This window comes from Myotis nattereri, assembly GCF_964212035.1.
Source record: "Myotis nattereri genome assembly, chromosome: 8".
NCBI classification, from domain to species: Eukaryota; Metazoa; Chordata; class Mammalia; order Chiroptera; family Vespertilionidae; genus Myotis; species Myotis nattereri.
The window spans coordinates 13895858-13920638 of record NC_138083.1 but is presented as its reverse complement, the minus strand read 5'-3'; the positions used below and the strand labels follow the sequence as shown (position 1 = coordinate 13920638).

At 44.9% G+C, this 24781-nt stretch overlaps 1 protein-coding gene across 3 annotated transcripts in view; it reads right to left on the bottom strand.

The window, feature by feature from the left end:
• APMAP (adipocyte plasma membrane associated protein) overlaps positions 1-18593 on the bottom strand; it is a 38857-nt gene extending 20264 nt beyond the window's left edge. Inside the window, exons 1-3 of one of the 3 annotated variants that reach the window (XM_081097570.1) lie at positions 18400-18587; positions 5706-5822; positions 175-290 (exon numbers count right to left, since the gene is read on the bottom strand). In XM_081097570.1, the coding sequence (XP_080953696.1) occupies positions 175-290; positions 5706-5822; positions 18400-18491 (325 nt within the window). In that variant the 5' untranslated portion in view covers positions 18492-18587. Of the gene's footprint in view, positions 1-174; positions 291-5705; positions 5823-18399 lie in introns of all 3 variants that reach the window. The other 2 variants (XM_081097571.1, XM_081097572.1) reach the window with 2 other exon arrangements.
• Positions 18594-24781: the final 6188 nt, after the last annotated feature.

Here is a 24781-nt window from a genome sequence, read left to right as displayed (position 1 = left end):
AAATGGCCCACAACTCCGAGAGCCGAGATGCTCTCTGCACATGCACATCCCACATCCACAGCTAACGATGTCGAAAGCTCCTCCAGGGCGGCTGCTCCTACAAAGCCCCCATTTAAGCAACAGACAGCCTCGAAGGCACCCAGTCAGACTCCACAGTTCCAGGGGTTTACTTACCCCCAATATTTGTTATGGACTCTGGCCCAACAAGTTGATTTTCAAATAGTCTTTCCGCCTGTCGTAACTTCGTATTTGGTTGCAGAACACCATGCAAGAGAGGGGGTTCTTTGAAGCTGCAAAATAGTGCAATTATAGGGATCTGTCTACAGAAAATACATTTAGAAAGTATTTACTGAGGACCTACGACATGCATAATTCCATTTGATAAAGAGGGTTCATTCCAATAATATCCTTATTTGCCAGAAACACAAAGGTTAAGAAAAAAAAAACTGTCCTAGGATATTAGAAAAGGTCATAGTATTAAATAAAACTGAAAATATAAATACAGCTAATGCATGAACTTTTGCAATCACCTGCCATTAAGAGCACCCAGGGCCCCCACTCACCTGAACTTCTCATCACTGATCCAATGCCTCACAGCAGGTTAGACCTTCTCACACCCTCTGATTCACACACCCTGGCATTTATACTCACAGTGGTTGTCCTCCCACTAAAGTCCAATGGAGATGGAGGGAGCCCTGTCGACCTCTCACAATTTATAACCTTGCTTCATGGAGAAGACAGAGGGAAGCAGTCCAGGAACTGGCTCCGCCTCCCCATCGTCCAATATAAGCCCCTCTTAGGACCCACCTGACTTCTCTGAAGACAGCCTCCCCTGGGCCCTGCCTCCTTCCCTTCACTCAGACTGGGTTTCGGGAACTCTGCCCTCCTCCCAGATCCTTCCAATCCACATGCAAATACGCTTTCTCCCAATCCACCAGCAAATCATGCTGATGCCACCTCCAAAAGACAGACATCATTGAACACCTTCACCCATGTCCATTGCTTCCACCTTGGTACAGGCCACCATCTTCTCTTCCCTGCTTCCTCCCTGTCCCCTACAGTCTATTCTCAATCCTGCAGCTCATGTGAGCACAATAGTCAAATAATAGCATTTATCTGTTTAAAGCCCTGTGACGGCCCCATCTCACCTGGACCCTAAGTCCTTGCTGTGGCTCTTAGCTCTACATCATCTAGCCCAGTGATGGCAAACCTATGACACGCATGTCAGAGGTGACATGCAAACTCATTTTTTTGGTTGATTTTTCTTTGTTAAATGGCATTTAAATATATAAAATAAATATCAAAAATATAAATCTTTGTTTTACTATGGTTGTAAATATCAAAAAATTTCTATTATGTGACACGGCACCAGAGTTAAGTTAGGGTTTTTCAAAATGCTGACACGCCGAGCTCAAAAGGTTCGCCATCCCTGGCTAGCCTGTCACCTTTCTCTCCTCCTCTCCCAGTAGTTCACTCTGCCCCTCCACACCAGCCATTCCCTGCTGGTTCTGGACTGTACCAGGCATCTTCCATCCTAAGTCCTTCGCACTGGCTGTTCCTTCCACCCTCATCTTCTCAGTGAGGCCTGCTCTGACCATCCAATTTAATATTCAACACCTCCTCCAAAAGCACAACTCCCCCCCTCTCTAGCCCTTTTCAGCTTCTCACTTCTGTTGTTTATTGTCTGTCTATCCCCACCTGAGCACATGAGATCAGGGATTTGTTCTGTGTTTTTCACTGCTGTATCCCAAGCACCTGGCACACAGGAGGCTCCCAATGAACACTACAGGAGTGAGGGTGGGGAGTGTGGGAAGGGGTGGTTATCTCCCAATTCCCTCCCCACCCTGCCCTCCACCAAGGCAGTTTCCTAGCCAGCCCACCAGAGTGGGAGAACCAAGGGGGAAGTGGTAGCTGAGGATGTGGAATGATGGACCAGCTCTCTACCTTGCTGGCAAAGTGCTTCACCTTTGCCACCCCTTCTGAGGCACCTCTGCAGGCCACGGCACAACTTCCCCAAATTAAATTGCCCCACCGCTCCCCAATGTGACTTTCAACCTGCTTAAAAAACATTCTTGACTTTACTAGTTTTAGTTCCAAAGGAAGAATAGGATTGCAACCTGCATATTTGGTGAAAAAAGCCTGGGCTATAGAATTGGGCACATCTGCTTTCAAATTCTGACCTTGAAGGTCATACTTCCCAACGGTATACGTGAAGACTGAACAATACTAATACACACATAAAGCCCAGGGATAGAGGAGGGTACACCTGACATCAGCCCCTCTCACCCAGTCCTTGGACCATGCCTAATTCCCTACACGCAGGAAGTCCTCAGGAAAGATTTGCAGAATCAAACTAATCAGTAAATCACACACTGACCCTGCCCACAATGAGCCTGAGCATTATCTCAATAAGGAGACAAGAAGAACACTTATGTGAGGAAATGCAAAGGATAGGCAAGAGAGGGTCCCCACTCCTGCAGCCAGGCAGCAGAAGTACCAAGGAAGAGTGGCCCCAGAAAGCCCAAATCAACACTCACAGCCAGCCAGGCTGCATGGACTCTGATCAGGGCCACTGAGCTTCTGTTAACTCATTAACTCCTGTTAACTCATATTAATTCCCGCTAACTCCTGCTAACTCCGTGTGTCAAATGCATGCTGAAAGACACTGGCCAACATCCTCCGGAAATCAGGATGCCACATTGTTGTGTTTGTAATAGGCCTCCAATCTTCCAAAAAGGAAAAGAAAGTGGTTTTGCATGGCGGGTGTTTGCCCAAGCCCTGCAGCCTTTCAGGCGACTTAACTCCCTAGAACTGAAAGCAACTGCCTAACAACCTGCCCTGGAAGGGTTCCACCCTTCTTGTCCCTGGTCTGTCTGTCCTCGGATTTCTCAGAGATTTCTAACTGTTGTCTAAGCTCACACAGACGTCATTTGGCACCCTAACGTGATACTGTTGGAATTGACCTAGTTATTAATAACAGGAAAGGAGCAAAGGGGGAAACCAGCCCTTATAGGCATGTCATTTGGACAGCTTCACCAGGAAGCTACAACTTAACACTCCTCCAGGGGACTGGACAAGGAAGTTAGACCTGTGCCCAATAAAGCTGGGGTGACATAGGGAAGGTGCTTGCTGTCAATCACATCTGGAGACAGAGGTGGTAGGCCAGTCTAGGCGTGACCGCTGCAAGGGATCGAAGATTCAGGATATTTAATCCCCTGAACCAAGGAATTTGCTCTCTTGTGCTTTTAGGATCTTTGGGACTCTCCTGCATTCTCCCATGTGGCCCACACCATGAGGACCCCCACACATCATGGACCAATGGACTGCAGCCAGCCCAATGCTCTACTGGACCCAGCTGCAACATGGAATGGAAACTCTGGACACTGGCTTTGTTTCTACCTTTACTGAAACCCTGCCTACACATCTTCTATGACTGGACTAAGGGAAATGGAACTTCGGAAACCCAGGAATTTAACTCTACACAAATAAAAATCACTTGTTCTCCTACGTGAGTCTCAGAAAATTCTTTTTCTTGCGGTATCATAAGGACTCCACCTCCAGCAGCACCCAGTGGGCAAGAAGACCCCCCCTCCCCCACTTCATCTGATAACAAAAGCAGACTCCCCAAGGCGCTGCTATTGCTGGCCTCCCACCTGCCAGTTGGCCTGATCCCATTGACCATGGTGTCCCCGTGGCTGGGAGATGACTGTCCTCACTCACTCAGACAGTGGGTCTCTCCCTTCCTGGCTCTTTTTGCTCTGAAGAGAATTTAAAAGGGGCTTTTTTGCTGTTGTCATTAGCATTTCCCCCAAACTTCAATTTATTTCTGTTCTTACAATCTCTGCCACTCTTCTGCTTTTGTTCTGCACTTTGGGGCCCATGCTTCCAATTTTTGAGTAAGTCATTCCCAAGTCTGAGTCTGTGGGAGAGACCCTGTCCGCCACACCAATGGCATTAGTTCCTCCTCCTTCCCCATCAGGCCCATCTACTCCACAGGCAGGACTCACTTGCACAACTTCACATCCTTACTGGGCCACGTTTCCTTTCAGTTTCTGGGCATGAATACCCACCAGTCCTCTGAATTTCTTCACCACTCTTTCCACACATAAACTCACCTTTATTGAGATTAAAGGTCTTCAGTCACTTACGCTCCATCTCTCCCACTCCAACTCAGAAACTCCACCTTTACCTGCTCTCTCCACTTTCCTCGTCTTTCCCAAGACTAGCTCCCCAGCCCAGACTTTGATCCCCACTGTGGACACAGTTCATTTCCTCACCTTGCCAACCGAATAAAGTCAGGTCAGTTTCTATTTGGGGTGGGCTGAGCCATATCCTTCCACATGTTGAGAGGGATTAGCAAGAAAGAGGCCCCTCCCCTCAAAGTGTCCTAGAACCCCCTCAGAAAGAACTCCCAGCATGCCCTTGGGAGGAAAGGCATGTGCAAGGAAACACTGGCACACCAGGAATTATAGAGCAAACATACTTATGGGTCTACAGTGCCCAGCCTCCCCCCTTTCTCAATCTTACACAAGCTAATGGTGTTTTCACAACACCATGTACCTTTACCAATTCTAAATCCAACAACAAAAAGTGGACTCTTCTACACATATATCAATCTAAGGCAGGGGTGGGCAAACTTTTTGACTCGAGGGCCACAATGGGTTCTTAAACTGGACCGGAGGGCCGGAACAAAAGCGTGGATGGAGTGTTTGTGTAAACTAATATAAATTCAAAGTAAACATCATTACATAAAAGGGTACGGTCTTTTTTTTTTTTTTTTAGTTTTATTCATTTCAAACAGGCCGGATCCGGCCCACGGGCTGTAGTTTGCCCACGGCTGATCTAAGGTCAAAACTTTGTCCTCTTTGTCTCTGATACCCGCCTCTAGCATACTAGTGCTGAATATGTTTTTAGTGAACTGAATTCAAAATAAAACCTTAAATTTTTTTTACAAAACACCAACACATTATAGTTATAGATGTTATATTTACTCTATAGTAAGATGTGGTTCTTTCTGAAGTTTTTAAAATCTTACATGGCCTACCTCAGTTAAAATAAACTCCAGAAAACTCAACCCTCTGGGCAGTTGCAAGGGAAAAAAAGAAACTTATTGAATCAGACTGCACAACCCTCTTACACCACCTTGACACCAACATCATCAATCACATCAGTAGGAGCCTGGCTCAGTATTACTATAATTAAAAATGTGGATACATTTCATGGAACTCCTTAGGTGTATACTATTTTTTCAAGTTATAATGGACTGCATTATTCACAGATCTCCAAAGATGAAAGGGAACTTAGGAAAAAGAGGTGACTAATTACAAGTAGTTTTTTTAAGTAAGTTATTTATAAAACTTACACAAGGTAACTTAAATTTAACCTTTGTTTGTGTATGTCTTTGCCACTTCATATGAATTCAGACTAACTGTGTCTAAGACTTAAGCTTCTCTCATTTGGGGTTTTTCTGATTTTTGTTTTTGGTTTGTACAGTTTTATTTTTGAAACAATAACATGGACAATACCATGCATATATTCTGTGAAACATAATTCAACATAAAATGGAGGCCAAAAAAACATCACAAATTTCTATTTCTCATAATAACTTACCTTTCGGATCAGACTGGTTTAGTTACTCTAGGAATCATCCCAGCCTATTATATTTTGCTGAGCAATCCCTCCCAAAAATTGCTGGGGCAGCTCACCTGAGAGGCTGTGGATCTATGGGGGAATCCAGCAGCATCATGGCTCCGAGCAGGGGAACGGTGAAGGAAACAGCCAGCATCAAAAAGGTCACTCGGAAAACTCTGCCGCTAAAGGAGCTGCCAGAAATGAAATATGTACAAAGGCAATCAGCTCGGCTGGTTTTAAAGTCCTCCAAGCAGGGGCGAGCCTCTCACCCAGTGTCCCCACCACGAGGCCCTTGACTTCAGTGGCATGTGATGAAACTTCAGTGCTGTTTACCGGGATTGGCAAACATGCTTTTGCTGTTTCTTTTTTCCCCCGATGTGTGAGGCACTCTTATCAGTTATTATCCAGATAGTAAGATAGGCTGCATCTTGAATCCTCTAGGAGTTGTAAAGAAGGAAAATGCGCAGCATTGATGAACACAAAAAGTAACGGGAATAAAGAGTTGCAATAAAGGAAGGGAGACACACTCATCTACAGAAAAGACAAGTGTTTCCCAAAAGCTACTACTTCCTGGTGCATGGATTCAAAGCAGCAACACTCAGTACGGTGTCCCTAAGATTCTCATGTTCTGTGAATAAAAGAAACAGAAACGAATTCATGAAGGAGAAGAAGGAAAACAATTTCCTGAACACCAATTCCCCAGTCATTTGCTGATCACGTTTTTAAGAACTGAAAAGGTAATCCCAGCTCTTCCACCCGAAAGAGTCTGACAGATGCTGACAGTTGTTTACAAAGAATCTATAAAATTGCAAGTCCAAGGACGCACTCCTAAAGCGCTGGGAAGAGCTGAAAGTTGCCTTGGGAATCTCGCACTACATTTTTGGACAAATGACCAACAGTGATTAAAATTTCTCTCAAATGCCAAAACCGGTTTGGCTCAGTGGATAGAGCGTCGGCCTGCGGACTGAAAGGTCCCGGGTTCGATTCCGGTCAAGGGCATGTACCTGGGTTGCAGGCACATCCCCGGTGGGGGATGTGCAGGAGGCGGCTGATCGATGTTTCTCTCTCATCGATGTTTCTGACTTCCTATCTCTCTCCCTTCCTCTCTGTAAAAAATCAATAAAATATATTAAAAAAAAAAATTTCTCTCAAATGATCCTCACATACATCATTATTCATTTGGTAAAAAAGTGAGCACATTTAGCCTCTTGCTACTAAATAAACTTTACAAAATCATTACTTGCTTAAGTGCATCCAAATTTACTGAGCACTTGATGTTAAGATTAACTTAAAGCAAATAAAATCATGAGCTCCTAAGATGGAGAATCTTTTTCTATTAAAAAAAAAAAAAAAAAAAGTGAGTTAACAAAAAAAAATCAAGACTCGCACCTAACAAATGATTTAAGGGGAGTGTTTTGCCTGATTTTTGACAGGATAATCTTTTGCTGGATAAATCTGTAGAAATGTGGGTGCCTGGATGCCAGTCCCAACTCCGCAACAACCAGCCAAGCCATTATATGTGGGTTTCTTCACCCAAAGCCCATAGGCTCCCCTCTGTGTAATGGGGTATTGGGGCGGGGAATCTCAAAGTCTTGCCCAGTCTGAACATGCATGATTTTATTAAATGCAGAAAATAAAATAAGCCATTCTGTTTCTATAGGGGTAGGTAGAAATAAAAAGCAAAGGGAATAAAAGAAAAAGGAGTGAAGGAAAGGCTTTCATGTCACCTTACAGACATTTGGAACAACAGAACTGTAAAGTGTTTGAATTCTGCCAACAATCTGAGTGGGCAGGAAACAGGTTACCCCCTAATGCAGTGGTTCTCAACCTTCTGGCCCTTTAAATACAGTTCCTCATGTTTTGACTCAACCATAAAATTATTTTTGTTGCTACTTCATAATTGTAATGTTGCTACTATTATGAATCATAATGTAAATATCTGATATGCAGGATGGTGTTAGGAGACCCCTGTGAAAGGGTCATTCGACCGCCAAAGGGGTCGCAACCCACAGGTTGAGAACCGCTGCCCTAGAGCCTCCACAAAGGAGAATGGCCCTGCAGCACTTGGATTTCAACCAGGTGGCCTGCCCAGGACTTGTGGCCTCCAGAACTGTAAGATAACCAATGTGTTGTTTAAGTTACTAAGTATGTGGTCATTTGTCACCAGAGCCATAGAAAACTAATACATTTTTCTCATTAAACTAACTTTATTATCTGGAAATGAGATGCTGCTAGAACAAATACCTAAAATAGGGAAGTAGCTTTGGAATTGGGCTATGGGTAGAAAATAGAAGAATTCTGAGAAGCAGGATGGAAAAAGTCTAGATTTTCTTAAAGACACTGTTAGTAGAAACATGGATGCCAATGACCCGGCTAGCAAGTGCTCAGAAAGAAGTGAGTGAGGAGCATGGTAGAGAAACAGATATCATAGGAGAGAACACCTCAATTGTCAATAATAGACTGTGGGCAGAAATACAGACATTGGAGGCACTGCTGGTGATGGCTCCAAAAGATGTCAGAAATAAGTTGGAAACTGGAGGGAAGGAGGTCCTTGTTAATGGTGGCAGACGCCTGGTTGGATTGTTTCCTGCAGGGGTGTGAAAAGCAGAACTTGTAAATGATTAACCAGGACATTCAGCTGAGAACATTTCCAAGCGAACTTGAAGGTGCAGCCCGTTTCTTCTTCCTACTTTCTCCCCCAGAGCAGGACAGCTTAGGGGACAGTGCTAACCAGTTTTTTTTTCCTTGTGACATTTCCCCTTTGCCATTTTCCGGCTAATAAAAGGAAAAACAAATTTTGCTCCTAACTTCCTTCTCTTCAGTCACACAGGATTCAGAACTGCCCCTGGCCAGGTAAGATGCCATGTTGTCAGCCTTTACCCCTTCTGCTAGCTGGGAAAGGAGGTGGTCCAGTCCTACCGACCCTGTAGGAAGAGGCTGCAAGAACCCAGACTCCTGGAAGAGGACAGGTAGCCAGGAAGGACAAAAAGCAGATAACCCCTCTCTCCCAGCCTGTCTCCAAACCCCAGGGCCACACAACCTTCTTCTAAGGAGACTGATGCCAATCAAGGGTACAAGATGACACAGCGTGTGAACATGAATGTCTGGCACAGATCAGCTATGAACCCACACAACAGCAGGCTAATGCAACCTGAGAGTCCTCGGCAGGAAAGGAGTAAGGACCATGACAAAAGTCACGATACATGACAATAAGGACGTGCCATGCAATGTGCTTTACCTGGGTAACTAGGGGGATTGGGTCTCTCTCCACTTTACAAACAAGAGAAGTGGACAAGGAAGCACGAGGAGCTTGCCCGCAGAACTGTCAGAACTGGAAGAACACGACTGAGTGCCAGGTCTGACTCTAAGCCATTAGCAACGGAGCCTGTCAAGCACAGGAAGGCAGGGAGAGGATACCCGGACCTGGAGCCCTCAGAGTCAAGGTCTGAAACACGCTCTGCAAAAGTTAGTGGCGATCTGCCTGTTCTGAACATTTCATATGATGGGACCAAATGGGGTCATACAATATTTGACCTTCCATGACTGGTTTCTTTCTCTCAAAACGCGACAATGTCCACCCAAGCTGCAGTATATATCAGAACTTCATTCCTTCTTATGACTCAACAATATTCCACCTGCTGATGGACATTCTAGTGGGAAGGGGAAATGGGGAGTGATTACCTAATGGGTGTAAGATGTTCTTATGGGGTGATGGAAAGGTTTTGAAACTAGAGAGCTGGTGATTATCCAACACTAAACATCACTGAACTGTACACTCTGAGGGTAACTTTACATTACGTAAATTTCACCTCAATTTTTTTAAAAAGTCAACAGTGATGAAAATGTTCTAAACTTAGATTGCAATGATTATTACAAAACTCTGTGAATGTACTGGAAACCGTAAAACAATTTAAATGGGTAGATTTTATGGTATGTGATTATATCTCAGAGAGGTTTAAAAAAAAAAATAGCCTAGCCAGGGGTTGGCAAACTTTTTGACTCGAGGGCCACAATGGGTTCTTAAACTGGACCGGAGGCCGGCACAAAAGCATGGATGGAGTGTTTGTGTGAACTAATATAAATTCAAAGTAAACATCATTACATAAAAGGGTACGGTCTTTTTTTTTTTTTAGTTTTATTCATTTCAAATGGGCCGGATCCGGCCCACAGGCCGTAGTTTGCCCACGGCTGGCCTAACCAGTGTGGCTCAGTGGTTGAGCATCAACCCATGAACCAAGAGGTCCTGGTTCAATTCCTGGTCAGGGTGCATGCCCTGATTGTGAGCTTTACCAATGATTCTCTCTCATCATTAATGTTTCCATCTCTTTCTCCCTTCTCCCTTCCTCTCTGAAATCAATAAAATATATATATATATATACATTTTTTTTTAAAAAAAAGTCAATGACTCAACTATGCAAACTGCCACTACAGAGGCTGGGACAATCTGTAACTCAAGTGATTTTCTCCTTTTTTTTTTTTTTTTAGTTTTCACCCAAGGATATGTTATTTATTTGAGAGATAGAGAGGAAGGGGGGGGGGGAGAGAGAGAGAGAGAGAGAGAGAAATGTGAGAGGAAAACATCGATCGGTTGACTCCTGTACACATCTTGACCAATGATCAAACTTGCAATCTGAGTATGTGTCCCGAATAGGAATTGAATCCACAACCTTTTAGTGTATGGAAAATGCTCCAATCAACTGAGTCACCCAGCCAGGGTTCAGGTGATTTCCTTTAAGTGGCCTAAAGTCTTTCAACACAATGGAAAAAACTACTTATAAGTAAAAATGACAGCAAAGACTTTGTGTGGTTCTTTTAAAAGCAGAATCCCTGCCTGGCCAATTTGAGCATCGATCTATGAACCAGGAAGTCACAGTTTGATTCTTGGTCAAGGCCAGGTTGCAGGCTGGTTCCCCAGAAGGCAGCCAATCAATGATTCTCTCTCATCGTTGATGTTTCTTTCTCTCTCTCCCTTTCCCTTCCTCTCTGAAATCGATAAAAATATTTTTTTCTAAAAAAAGCAGACTCCCAAAAGAGAGACAAATGGTAAAGATAGGTGCCTGTCAGAGGTGAGTGCTGACCACATGGCATTCTGGTAGGGTCCCTGTCCGTAAAGGAGGCTGATGTAATCACCCTTCCCCATCCTAGCAGAGGAACAGTCCCTTGGGGGAACTGTTCAATGTCACCATAGGGCTACTTTACCTTTTCCTCGGCTAATTGTGATTCTACGTAAAACAGGATCCTGCTATTTATCTTAGACTCCTGTAGTTAACTGTCCTTTATCACACTGCAGTTTATATCTTTTTCATCTAAATTTAGTAGTAATCTGATTTAAAGCCTGTGACACCTGCTTAAATATTTGGTTGCCCCTTCTTCACACAACAGTAAAAGGCTCACTATCTCCAAAAATAAAATAAAAAAGTCAAGCCAGGACTGAAAGCAACAGTGCTTATAATTAGAAAGGCAACCAGAGGTCTGGGACGATGACCTGTGTCCCACATGGCCCATCCTTGCCAGAGATCTAGGTAATACCCTCTTAATAGTGCAACTAACTGGTCACCACCAACCTTATCTAACTTCCTCCCCAGTGAGAGAAGTCTATCAACACTGGCTAACCAACAGCTAGCCTCTATTGAAACGTTCTGGAATATGGCTGCAGAGTAGCTGGAAGCTTCATGCGCTTGCTCCCAATACCGGACCAGACTCGTAGCTAAATTGCAGAGTGTTCATCCAGAAAAAGCAGATGACGTATAGCTGATCTGAAATACTGAGAGCAGGGAACTCAGAGAAAAGGTAGAAGGAGATGAGGAGAGGGTGAGCCAACCTGCACAGGTACACAGCTGGGAAGCAAAAGGGATACTGCAGCAGTGTAGCCTTATCCCCTGGAAGTGTGGGGTCTCAGCCAGAGTGACAAGAGAAGAGAGGGGGAGCCTGTGTAGTGTTGAAAGTGGGACTCAGTGGGGATTCAGTACACCTAGGAGACCCAGACCACACCATACCAGGCAAGTAATGATTTCTTTGTTACACACCAGCCTGAAATGTTCACTCCAATCGAGGACTACTAGAGCGAGGCAGCAGAGCTTGGGGCCAGCAGAGGGATCTGATTGGTGCACCCAAAAGTGACACTGAGGGGCCCTCTATTCTCTGGAAGAACCTTGGGCAGAGAGCCAGACAGGTGCTAGTCTCTGTGGCTTAGGAAAGAGGATTGGTCTTGCCCAATGAGAAAGCATGGTGACACTCCAGCCACCATGTGCAGAGCTCTTCAGTCTGCATCCTGTGATCCAAGGCAGAGGGAAGCAGTGCTGGGCTGGAAATCTGAGCCCGTACTGTTCAGTATGATAGTGCAGAGGTCTTGGATATTTGGCCCAGTTGGAACCTGGCTAGAGGCTCTGCCCAGCGCCAGGCTGGTGATGCAAGAGAATGAAGTGCCAAGCAGAGCTGATTTTTTTTTATCTCCTACTACTTGGTGTGGCAGCAAAGGGGTGCCAGGGAGCCAGAGCTGAGGTATTGCGACTGTGTCTTTCAGATGGGCTTCTATCTGGAGATAGATGGACGTGTGCAGCTATAGCTGCATTGTGGGGAAGCAGGTACATACAATCTCCCCAGGGAGTTCAGCCAGCTCAGCCCTGGAAAGAAGAGGAAACACCCACCACCTCATCTATAGGTTAAGGGTACTATCCCCAACCTGAGCCTGATTAAACTGCCTCCACAGAGTGCAGTTCTGTGGGAGAAGGGAGAGCAACTCAGAGCAGGGACATTCAAGGGGCATGACCTCAGATAGACCCAGCCCTTGGGCTCCAGAGGCCCCACCTGCCAGATGGCTTGGGGCTTCGACCTGCTAAGCTTCAGGTTACCAAAGGCCAGGCAGGGACAGCAACTGACAATAGCTTGCACAAGAGGACCTCCTAGGAGGCCCCAGCCTGGCATAACAAGTGCCCAGCTTCAGGCAACACTAGAGCAAAATCCAGTGACCTCCAAAAATAGCAGATCCAAAGGGCAAACACAGTAGGCATTAAAATGTGCAAAGAGGAACTCCATTTTTGGGGGTGTTGTCTATGTTTGTATATGTGTGTTATTTTTAATTTCCTTTCTTTTCTTATTTCATATTTTAATTTTTCTTCTCTATTTTCTTTCACATCTCTTATTTCTCTCTTTCCTTCTCTTATTCTATTTTCCCTTTCTGTTTTTTTATTTTGTTTCCCATTTTTCTTTTCCTATTTTATGTTTTATTTTATTCATTATTATTACTTTTTTAAATTTATTAATAATTCATTTCTTTTTTTTCTTTACTTTTTTATTCTTTTTTTTTCTTTTCTTGTCTTCCTTTCTTTGATATTCTATTTTTCGTGGGTTTTTTCCTTCTCTAATTCTTTTGGTCTCTTGTCATTTAGTATTATTTTTTTTCTGTTTGTTTGTCGTTTGTTTTCTTATTCTTTTGTATTGTTTCTGGTGGTGGTGGTTTGTTATTTTCTCATGTTGTTTTTGGGTTAGTCTTGTTTTGTGTTATTTTGTTCTGTCAGCAACTGTATAACAGTTGGCATGATGTGTCAAGGTCAAGCCTCACAGTCAACCAGACCAAGGGCTGAGCACACATGAACAGGACAACAACAATTAATACCTAATTACAACAGGAGGGCCCACGTAACCTGCGCAAGGGACATTTCTAGAGCTCAGAAGACCAAGGAGATTACACCTCTGCATCCCACAAGACACCCAGGACAGAGAACCAAACCACCAAGATTGGGGGCCATCGCTATACAATGCATATAAACAAATCCAAAGAAAAAGCAAAAATGGGGAAACAAAGAAACAGGCCTGAAATGACAGAAGGAATCCCTTGAAAAAGAGCTAAATGAAATGGAGGCAAACAATTCATCAGAAACAGAGTATAAAGTAATGGTTTTAAGAATGCTCAACAGCATGAGGTCCCACAGTATCTGGGACAAAGCAATGCAAGCAGAGGAAACACAGTAGCACTCAACAAGCGCTTGGCATATGAGTAAAGCATACATGCTTTAGGCATTAACTTAAAGTCTCCATTCCCAAGCCTTGACCACAATAACCAAAACAGGGAGTTTGAGGCACAGTGAGTGAGGGGAAGCTGCTCGAACAGGTCGGGCCCACTGCCAGGGGCAGATCCCACAGAACCCTGCAGACCAGAGAAGTACCTGCCAGCACGCATGGTCAATGTCCAAAGGCAGAACAGAGAGCACTTCCCTAATCCTTTGGCTCAAGGACCTTCGCTGCTCATGTCATCTCATGCAACGTGTTCTGAGAAACACACTTTCCCCTTGCTTCCACTGGTTGGTCACAGTTCTACTCTGGGAAGCAACACACCCTTGCCCTCCTAGACGGCCCTCCCTAGAACTGACATCTGAAGTCACACCATCCTCAGTTCTCTCGCCTCCAAGCAAAGCATCCCCAGTCCCACTGGGGCTCCTCGGATGGTGGGGCTTACAGAGCATTCTCTTTCTGGTTGTTTCAGAGTTTGTCAATGTCTCCCATAAAATGTGGTGCCCACAACTCAAGGAAAGCTCTAATTTAAACAAAAATGATCACTCCACAAAATGGCTTTAGCTGACAAAACTAAAAAGTAAAGGATTTCACAGAAAAATATGGTTTCCAGCTTCTCTTGAAAAGGCAGCAGATCTGGCCCTACGAAACCCAAAGTTGCAGGGTGGCTGCACAGGGTTTCCAATCTTCAGACAAGCACATACTCTGCTCTTCCCAGCCTCACACTTGCTGCAAACAGTATCACGTCCGGTTGGTACAAAAACCAGTGACTGATGCTAAGACCAAGGCGTGGAACACAAAAAGCTCTCGGAAAATGGTAGGACCAGGACTGCAGCTCTCTGGAGGCAACTGAGCCCCTGACTGGTGCAGAGTTCCTTGCAGTGGTTTCTGTACCCATGCTCTAGGCACACTTATTTTATCCCCAGGTTCATTAACTTTTTGCCAGACCCATCTCACTGGTTCCTGCAAACTCACAGTAAACTTCAATTCTGCCTTTCCTCCAGGTGTGCCCCTTGCCTCTGCACTCCTTCATTATGGTAACTTAAATAAAGGACGCCCCACTTATCCCTATCCATTTCTACTGACAAAACCCATCATACTCCCCTTCCCTGTCTGTGCTGACACATTCAGGAGAGCTGACAATTTCCTTCCCAGATACAGTTTGGGAAATCAACTTGTTTGCCCCAATCTCTTGAGCCTGAAATTTCCTTCAGTCTTTAAGTGCCAGAGAACGATTACAGTAATGCAATTACTGTTGGCTCAACCACAACTTACACAATCCTGTACTTTCACCAGCCAAATATGAAAGGCGTTCTCTAACCCTTTCTGCACACAGAACATCAGAGCCTCGAGTAATGGACTGAAGTCCTGACCCACTGACCCTGTGAGAATAAAACAACCCATGATTTTTGTGGGAAACCTATGAGCCCCAAATCTATGTGGGACCAGAACCCCAGGTGTCAAGTGATCTCTGGAAACTGAGAAAGTCAACCAGCAACAAAGTCTGTCTGTTTGAGTGACTGCACCTTAAATTTATTTATTTTTCACATTCCTTTATACTAGGGCTCCTAGACTGTAAATGTCTTCATATTAGCATTGAAAATAACAAAGAAGTTAAAAGAGCACCTTGACAACACTTATCGACACAGGGGAAGGGCTGAGAAGAAAACTCCAGATTCCTAAATCCTCATGGCTTCATGACTTTATGACAGCCCTATCTGTTTCTCCACACTGCCTCTCTCACTCTTCAGTCATTTTTTTTAAAAAATATGCTTTTATTGATTTGAGAGAGAGAAAGGGAGAGGAATAGAGAGATAGAAACATCAATGAGAAAGAAATATCAATCGCTGCCTCCTGCACACTCCCTACTGGGGATTGAGCCTGCAACCAGTCATGTACCCTGATCAGAACCAAACCAGTGACCTCTTGGTGCATGGGTTGATGCTCGACCACTTAGCCCCACGGGCCAGGCTCACTCTTCAGTCTTAAAAAAGAAAAAGGAAAATTGACCAAGTAGAGATATGTAATTAGTTTTAAAATCATTTAGGAAAAGCCATTGAGCCCTAGCTGGTTTTGCCCAGTGGATAGAGCATCAGTCTGAGGACTGAAGGGTCCTGGGTTCGATTCCAATCAAGGGCACATGCCCAGCTTGTGGGCTTGATCCTCAGTGGGGGGCATGCAGGAGGCAAGCAATCAATGATTCTCTCTCATCATTGATGTTTTCATCTCTCTCTCCCTCTCCCTTCCTCTCTGAAATCAATAAAAATATATTCTAAAAAAAGAAGAAAAAAAAGCTATAAAAAAATAGCTATTAAATCTTCAGTGTATTCACTCTTGAGTCCTAAACAGTTATTTTTGGACATAAGACAGCTATTCTCTCTTCCCAGACAAAAATATGTTTCAAAGGGAAGGAATTTGTTTCAAAAGGGAAAGAATATTTTCAGTGTTACAATCATTCTAACAATAAAGTTTCTGAAGCACCTGGGGAAATTGATGCCAAATAATACTAATTATAAGCTTGCAATGGTATTTTAAGTGCTTAGCAATGGTATTTTAAAGTGCTATGTTCCACAATGAATAAATGGATTTAATGACTATATTCCTCATCATAGTTCAAACACAGAATGTGCTTGTCAATCATTGCCCAGTTGCCATTCTACCCTTCTTCATTCATTTTCATTTCTTTTGACTCCAATACTCAGTAACTTCGTGTAAACCATTTCACTCACACAGACCTCAATGACCTCATCAGTGAAAGAGCTAACATCACCTTTCATGCCAAGAATCAGGAGTTAGCCAAGGTATTGCTAGATGTCCCATTCACTAAAATCTATTGTCCTACTTCTGTTAATTGAATAATGTATCTTCCACGGCTTTCTTTATCCTGTTTAGCACATATAAAGTTTATTTTATAGCTGTCACATTTCTACTTCCTTCAGATCCCTTTACTTCACCCATTATACTCAATGTTTTTTTTGTCTTGTGATGAATAGTCAACCTTTAAGGTAATCAAGAAGACAATTAGATGAGCTATTTAAAAATGACCACAAAAGAAACGAAAAACAGAGAATCACATGACAAAATAATTTTTAAAAAACAACTATAGTATCCTATATAATAAAAGGGCAATATGCAAATTGACCAAATGGTGGAATAACTGGTCGCTATGATGTGCACTGACCACCAGGGGGCAGATGCTCAATAGAGGAGCTGCCCGCTGGTGGTCAGTACGCTCCTACAGGGGCAGTGCCACTCAGCCACAAGCCCGGCTGATGGCTGGTGAGTGCAGCGGCTCCTGGACTGATAAAGGGCACAGGCCGGGCTAAGCCCCCCTCCCCCCCCCAACCCTTAAGTGCACGAATGTCATGCACCAGGCCTCTAATTATGATAATAAATGTAGAAAGGAAGATGGCCGACAAAAACTCACTATGAAAGAGACCATTAGAGATATATATGGTTTCCCAGTCCCTGCATGACCATTCTAAAAGGCTCCTCGGTCACCAGCAGAGGATGGCTTCACTATGTCCACAGCCAGCAGGGTGACCACCGTGTCCTGGTCTGCCAAGGTTAGCACTGAAGTCCTGCGTCCTTGGAAGTCTCTGAGTCCGGGGAAAACCAGGATGGTTAGTGACAATACGTCAGAGCTCTGTTATATCCCCCGCCTTCCACTGAGCCCAGAAGTCAGATATCACCAGAACGTCTTCTCATCGAATCGCCTTTCTAGAGCCCAAGCAGTCCCCTCTGCTATCGCTCTCCTTCCAAGGTGTTCCTCTTTTCCTCATCAGTGAGTAAATTTGGTCTGTCCCAGCCAAACCTGTCCCTTATTCACTATGTACCACACCCCTTGGCACACACCAATAAATATCTCCCTTATTTCTCTCAACCTACAAGTCAATCCGTTCCACGACTTTCAGCTTGGTCTATCTAGAGCCGCTTGAATACCAAAATATTCAAAGCTGTGAGACTTGGGACACAAAATTTTTTTTAAAAAAAGCGGAAGTTTATTTTATATTAAAATAGATAGATGTCTGAGGATCATGCTTCCATTGGTGGTTAACAAAACACAGCATGCTTAAATTCTAGGAGGTTGAGAGAAGCAGCAAAGGCCAAAATCTGATATTTCTTCCATCAGGCATCAATAGCTACCGTTTCCTATGCTTCTCCGTCCGTATCGGGGAAAATCTGCAAAGCTGAATTCGCACACACAAAAATAATTGCCGATCCAAGTCACTTCTGAGCTCTGCCCTCTCTGCGCCTCGGTGAGGACGGGTCGCCAGCGAGGAGGGCCCGGTGCAGAGGACAGCCCGCGCGAGCGAGACCTCCGGGGGCGACCGGACGTCTTCTGGGACTCCCCCACTCCCCCTGCGGGACGGTGCGAGCGCGGGGCCGGGAGGACGCAGGGCAGGGGCCGGGCGGCTCTCCCCGGGGACCGGGTGAGCCAACGGGAAGGACAGCGCGCGGAGGAAAGGGGAGCGAGGAGAAGGCGAGGACACCACCGCTCTGGAAGCGGGGGCGGGCGGGGCAGGTGCGGTGCGTGGCGGCCTCGAACCCGGAGCCTGGGACACCGCAGGACAGAGCGCAGAGGGGGCCCAAAGCCACCAGGACCCGGCAGGGGCATCCGCTTGCACGGAGCCTGTTTCCTCCCCGTAAGGCGAGTGTTGCCACAGGGACTACCCGACACGGGCGCATGCCGCGCGTTGGCACCGGGTTTACCCGGCTGCTGTCACGGCCATCCTCACGCTTGGGGGCCGGGCTTACCTGCCATCCTGGGCCTCCGGGGTCTGGCTGTCGTCCGTGACGACCGGCGGCCGCGGGGGCCGGCGCTGCCGGAGCCCAGCCGCCTCGCTCATTTTGGAACTGTCACCGCCGCCTGACCGCCGGCACCGAAACGGAAAAACGCCAGAACGCGGGCTCCGAGGGCGGCCGCGCCCCGCCCCTTCCTGGTCCGCCCCGCCCCTTCCTGGCCCGCGCTCCCCAGCTACGCACTCTGACCCCGCCCCTTCCTGCCTCCTGGCTGTCACTCAGTGGGCCTTCCAGGCGCTTTCCAGCGGCCGGGGTGCTGGTTCCCCGCCTCCCGGGGGGCCTGCAGTCCAGAGTGAGCGCCTCGGCCTTGGGCTTCGGGAGCCCAAACGCGCGCCGCCTGGTGCAGCCCCTGCGCTGCCTGCTTTCATTTCTTTTTATTTCATTTCATTTCTGATGGTGAATGACAATAATTGTGCACATGGCAGTGAGGTGTCGGTGGTTTGTGTTGGTAAAGAGGCTGGTGCAGCTTATTGGGTTCCTACAGGCGGCGTAAAAAGTCAGTTCATATTCTTGGAGATGTTAGAGGCACCTCTCACAGACACCTGAGCCACTGGGAGAGGGCTGTCCCCAATCTCAATTCTTGTCTTCTCACATAAATGAATTTAAATGAGGAAACGCCAGATGGTTGCGCTGTGATGGAGCCAGTTTTATTAAAGCAAGCAAGTTTATTACAGAAGCAAGCAATTCTAGACCTCGGGCTTCTAAAGCGCAGGTGGGCTCCCAGCTGATCTGAAGAGCGAGTTGGGTGGGGGTCCGAAGCGTTATGTACCTTCCTGTCTATAGGTTTCAGAATGCCTCTGCTGAGTATTTTGGTACACAGTAATTCTCACGGTCCCGTTTTACTTCGTTACGGCCTTCCCAGAATTCATGGGAAGCATCTGGCAATTTTATCTTGCCAAGCCTTGAGACTGCTGGCTTTTCTGCTTGCAATGGTTCTCAACCTTCCTAATGCCGCGACCCTTTAATACAGTTCCTCATGCTGTGGTGACCCCCAATTTCATTGTTACAAATGGAACATAATTAAAGCATAGTGATTCATCACAAAAGCAATATGTAATTATATATGTGTTTTTCCGATGGTCTTAGGCGACCCCTGTGAAAGGGTCGTTCGACCCCCAAAGGGGTCGTGATCCACAGGTTGAGAACTGCTGGTTTAGGGAGTAAAACTGCCCTTATTTCTTTCATCTTTACCCCTCCTTTTCTGCATTCTCTGGTTAGGGAGGCTTTTAACCATTAGCTCTCAAGTGTCCTTGGTTTGGGGAAGATAATGGCTTGTTATTTACAAGCCAGCTGCAAATTGCCCACACTGGTTGGCCTTGTTTTAACTTTCCTGTCTCGGTTTCCCTATTCTTCTTGCCCTGAGATTTCCCTAGCTTTTCACTGCCCTGTAACAGAGATACAGCAGGGCAACAACCCTCCCTTTGTCTGAACAGATCTGGTTAAGGGGAAAATAGGCTGGAAATTGTCCATATGTTTAAGGCCAGATGTTGAGCGTTAAAATCTTTTTGTGATGATTACAACAGACAGTTGATAAAGTTTATGAAAGTGATAAGAAAAAAATTCTAATTAAGTTACAGCAGGAGAGTGAAAGAGACAGAACTGCTAGTCTGTTAATGGATGCTGACCAGTTAGCAAAACACTTCTCACATTCCTGTTTTGCCTGTTGGAATTGCAGATTAATTTCCAGGTGGATATTTCCACAGGTTATTTTATCCAGGCACCAATGTCAGCATAAGAAGCGTTCAAGTGCATAGAGATTTTTATGAGTTTATTTGAATCAAACTGAGGACAATTGCTGGGAAGCAAAAACTCAACAGATTGAGAAAATGCTCCAGAAAAAAAAATGGTAGTTTTGCACCTTATTTTATACATTACAATCAAAAGAAAAGATGTAAGTGGGTTACATGAAATCCATTGGTGATGGATTAGGGAGAATGGGTGGGGGGACCTCTGGGATTGGATAAAAAGTAAAATGATAGGCACATACTTCTTTTACATAGGATATCCTGAGTACAGGATAGATAACAGTCAACAATTAGCATGATAACCATACAATGAGGGGATTCCTGGTCTCCACTCTGCAGGTTCAGTGCCTGTGCTTTGAGGGGTCCAGCAAAAGGAAAATTACTTTGTTATTTCGAAGGCATATTTATCAGGTATGTTATCCTAGATACAAAAAGACAATAGGCAGGCTTAGTTAAGGTGAGGATTGACCTTTGTTAGGGAAATATATTGCCTTAGGTCGAGACTACCACCATGAACCTCTTTTAGTTAAAAAGTTTTCACTTCAGCCCTAATTGGTTTGGCTCAGTGGATAGAGCATTAGCCTGCAAACTGAAGGGTCCCAAGTTCAATTCCAGTCAAGGGCATGTACTTTGGTTGCAGGGTGTGCAGGAGGCAGCTGATTGATGTTTCTAACTCTTTATCCCTCTCCCTTCCTCTCTGTAAAATTAATAAAATATACTTTTAAAAAAAAAGTTTTCCTTTCAGACCATCCTGTGTGGTTACTGTAGGTCTCTGAATTTGTAATGGCTGCCACACAGGCCTCCCCTTGTTGTAATGTACCCCGCGAATCACAGAAGGACACCTCAAGAAGTCGAATTAAAGAGTCACATTTATTGCAATCCGGGACTATGAGGGGCCATTCCCAAATCTCATAGCAATAAGATGGTGGCAAAACCAGACTTATACAGGCAAAAATCACAAAGGTATTGATTACATCCCAGGGTTTGGAATGTGGCACCTGGCTCCCAAAAAAAGCAGATTACAGAAGCAGAATTAAGCATGTTAATTACAGTTTCGGGTCTCGGGGTCACTGAATTGACAGAAATACATTATCTAGAGTCCTTGGGTAACCTGGGTTAAACTTAGGCATGTTATCTAAATTACAGTTTGGGGTCTCCTGATCACTGAGTTGATAGAAACACATTATCTAGAGCCCTTAGGTCTCCCGACCACTGAGTTGTCAGGACAATTTAGAGTAATTGTGCTGTCCTGGTCTCGGGACCACTGAGTCAGCTGGAACGCACCACCTGTGGCCACTAAAACAATTTAGGGTAATTGTGCTGTCCTGTTTCCCAGGTACAGAAGAATGTGCTCTCTAAGCCCAGTATGATAACAATCAATGGAATAGTCATTCAATCGATAAGGCATTCAATCGAATTGGATGATTTATACAATTTAGAAAATCAAAGTAACCTTTCTATTGTTAAGCCAAACAACAGGGTTAGAGTTAAACTACAGTTTCAATCTGAAATGATTGCTACCATACTTCACCTTGAGCTTGTCAGGTTTAGTATTTGGCCTCTTTTTTTCATTCATACATCTAACTCCAGGAGTCCCACCTGTTTACAGGAGGGCTTTTCAGACTGCTACCCTCAGCCAATCTACAAGAGCAAACATTTCTTTATTCCAACTCTGCCACTATCCCAGGGCTGGCCCGTTTCACCTTCCCCAACTTCATTGCCTATAACTCATGTAAATTCTTTCATATTACCACTTATTTCTCCCTTCCCCCTGCTTGATGGATAAAATGCTTACAAAACTCTGGGACCATTGAGATGCTGTCTTTTCTACCTAGCCATGCTACTGGCAATTAACCTAGTTATTGATAACAGGAAAGGAGCAAAGAGAAGATAGCTGCATGCCCAATAAAGTTCAGGGGACTAACGAAGGTGCTTACTGCCAATCACACCTGGGAACAGAGGTCATTGTGTTATTGGAGAAATTGGGGTAAACTCTTCCTCACTAGGTGCTGGGGGTGGGGTCCTTATGATATCCTCAGAAAAAGAATTTTCTGAGACTAGCCGGGAGGATGAGTGATCTTTGTTTGCATAGAATTAAATCTGCATTTCTAATGTCCCATTTCCCTTAGTCCAGTTATAGAGGAAGTGCAACTGGGTTTCAGTCGAGCCTGAAGCAAAGCCAGTGCCCAGAGTTTCCATTCCATTCCATGTGGCAGCCAGGTCCCGTTCAGCATCAAGTTGGTTGTAGTCCATTAGCTCAATGTATGTGTGTATGTTGGCGGGGGTAGTGGGGGGGGGGGGGGCAGGTCCACATGGCTCATGGCCACCTGAGAGAATGCCAGGAAGCAGGGGCAAGAGAGCCCTACAAGCCAGGAGTCAAGCACAACACGCCAAGAGCATAAGAGAAAGCAAGAGGGCAAACTCCTTGGTTTAGGGGATTTAATATCCCAAATTTCACACCCTTGCAGTGACCACTCTGGCCAATGACCTGTTCCCAGGTGGGACTGACAGGCAGGTACCTTCCCACGGTCACCCCAACTTTACTGGGCATGTGTCTATTCTTCTCCCTGTCCAGGCCCTTCCTCCAGGGACCTGTGGGGAATGTACTGATGGTTCCCTGGGGAGTGTAAAGCTTTAGCTTCCTGGTGACGCTGCCTAAATGACATGCCTATAATATTGGCCTCCCCTTTCCTGTTATTAATACGTAAATAGGTTAATTACAACAATATCAATGGGCTAAAATGGGCGTGGCCACTGCAAACACAAGAAGATTTGGGATATTTTATCCCCTGAACAAAGAAACTCACTCAGTTATGCTCTTGTGCTCCTGCGCTTTCAGGACCTTTGGTACCCTCATGGCTTGGGGCACACCCTCCTGTATTCTCCTGTGGCCCCCCACACACAATGGACTAATGGACTACAACCAGCTTGATGCTGTACTGGACCCAACTTCAACATGGAAAGGAAACTAGACTCTGACTCTGCTGCTAGCTTTACTGAAGGGATGTAATTCCACGGAAATAAAGCTTTCTACCATATCTCATCCGCCCACAGGGGCCTCCACAAGTGCTTATTCCAGCAGTATCCCAAGAACCCCACCTCCACTGCTAACCCTATTGGTTTAGATCAGTTGGTTCTCAACCTTGGCTGCACATTAGAATCACCTGGGAATCTTTTTAAAATCCTGATTTCTGGGCCTCATCCTCCAGAAATTCTGTTTCTTTGTTATGGGGTGGGGCCACAACATTAGTAACAAAGAAACAATTTTATTTTAAAGAAATCAGGATTTTAAAAAGATTCCCAGGTGATTCTAATGTGCAGCCAAGGTTGAGAACCACTGGTTTAGATTCTATGCCCCAAGACCCATCTTTTGGCTAGCGCTTTTGGCTCAATGAAACCTTAATTACAAAAAGACTTTCAGCTGTGGTGTAACACGGTATAGAATATTTTAAAAAACAACAACAACTCACATTTAATTAGCTAACTAGCCAAAAATTAAAAGTAAGAATATACTAACAAAAAACTTATAGCCTAAAATATTAATAGTTCCATATGTAAGCATGTTACAGGCAACAAGAGTTCCAGGAGTCCCCTTTTCACTGGCCTCAACCACAGGAGTATAGCAGATGCTGATGGCTGGCCAGGCCTGCAACATCCTATTCCCAGAAATAAAAACTGCCGAGAGAAAAACAAAACAAAACACCAGACACTGACACACATGAAAGAGTACCAAAAGCACCCAAGAACTGGAATGTGAAACTGCACATCACCAAAATTCTTTAATTCCCCTCTTTCCAGGACCCCTCTATAAAAGCCCTTTGCCTACTGAGATGTTAAGATGGTTGTTAAGGCATGAGCCTGCCATCTACTCGGGAGATCAGAACCTGAATAAATCACTTTCTTTCTAGGAGCATCTGTATCTTGTGTTTGGGCCAATTTCAGTAGATGTTAAAAAATTTTAGTTAGCAAAGCGAAAGGTTACCCTTGAAATTATAAAGGCAGGGTATAAATAACAATAAAGTGCGAAAAGCATGACATAATCATCAGTTTGTTCATTAATGCTATTTTAATGAGCCAGTGCTGAGTGCTGGAAGATAATGGTAAGCAAACCACAGACAAATTTGCTCACTTATGGATATTTAACTCAGGAGAGAGACAACTTTAATCAGCTCACCATAATAAATGTAAATTTTAAAATATATTTTTATTGATTTCAGAGAGGAAGGAAGAGAGAGAGAAACATCAAGGATGAAAGAACCATTGCCCTAGCTGGTTTGGCTCAGCGGATAGAGCATCGGCCTGTGGACTGAAGGGTCCGAGGTTCAATTCCGGTCAAGGGCATGTACCTGGGTTGCAGGCACATCCCCAGTAGGGGGCATGCAAGAGGCAGCTGAATCGATGTTTCTCTCTCATCGATGTTTCTAACTATCCCTCTCCCTTCCTCTCTGTAAAAAATCAATAAAATATATATTTTAAGAATCATTTATTGGCTGCCTCCTGCACACCTCAAACTAGGGTTCAAGCCCACAACCTGGGCATTTACCCTAACCTGGAATCAAACTGTGACCTCCTGGTTCATAGGTCGACACTCA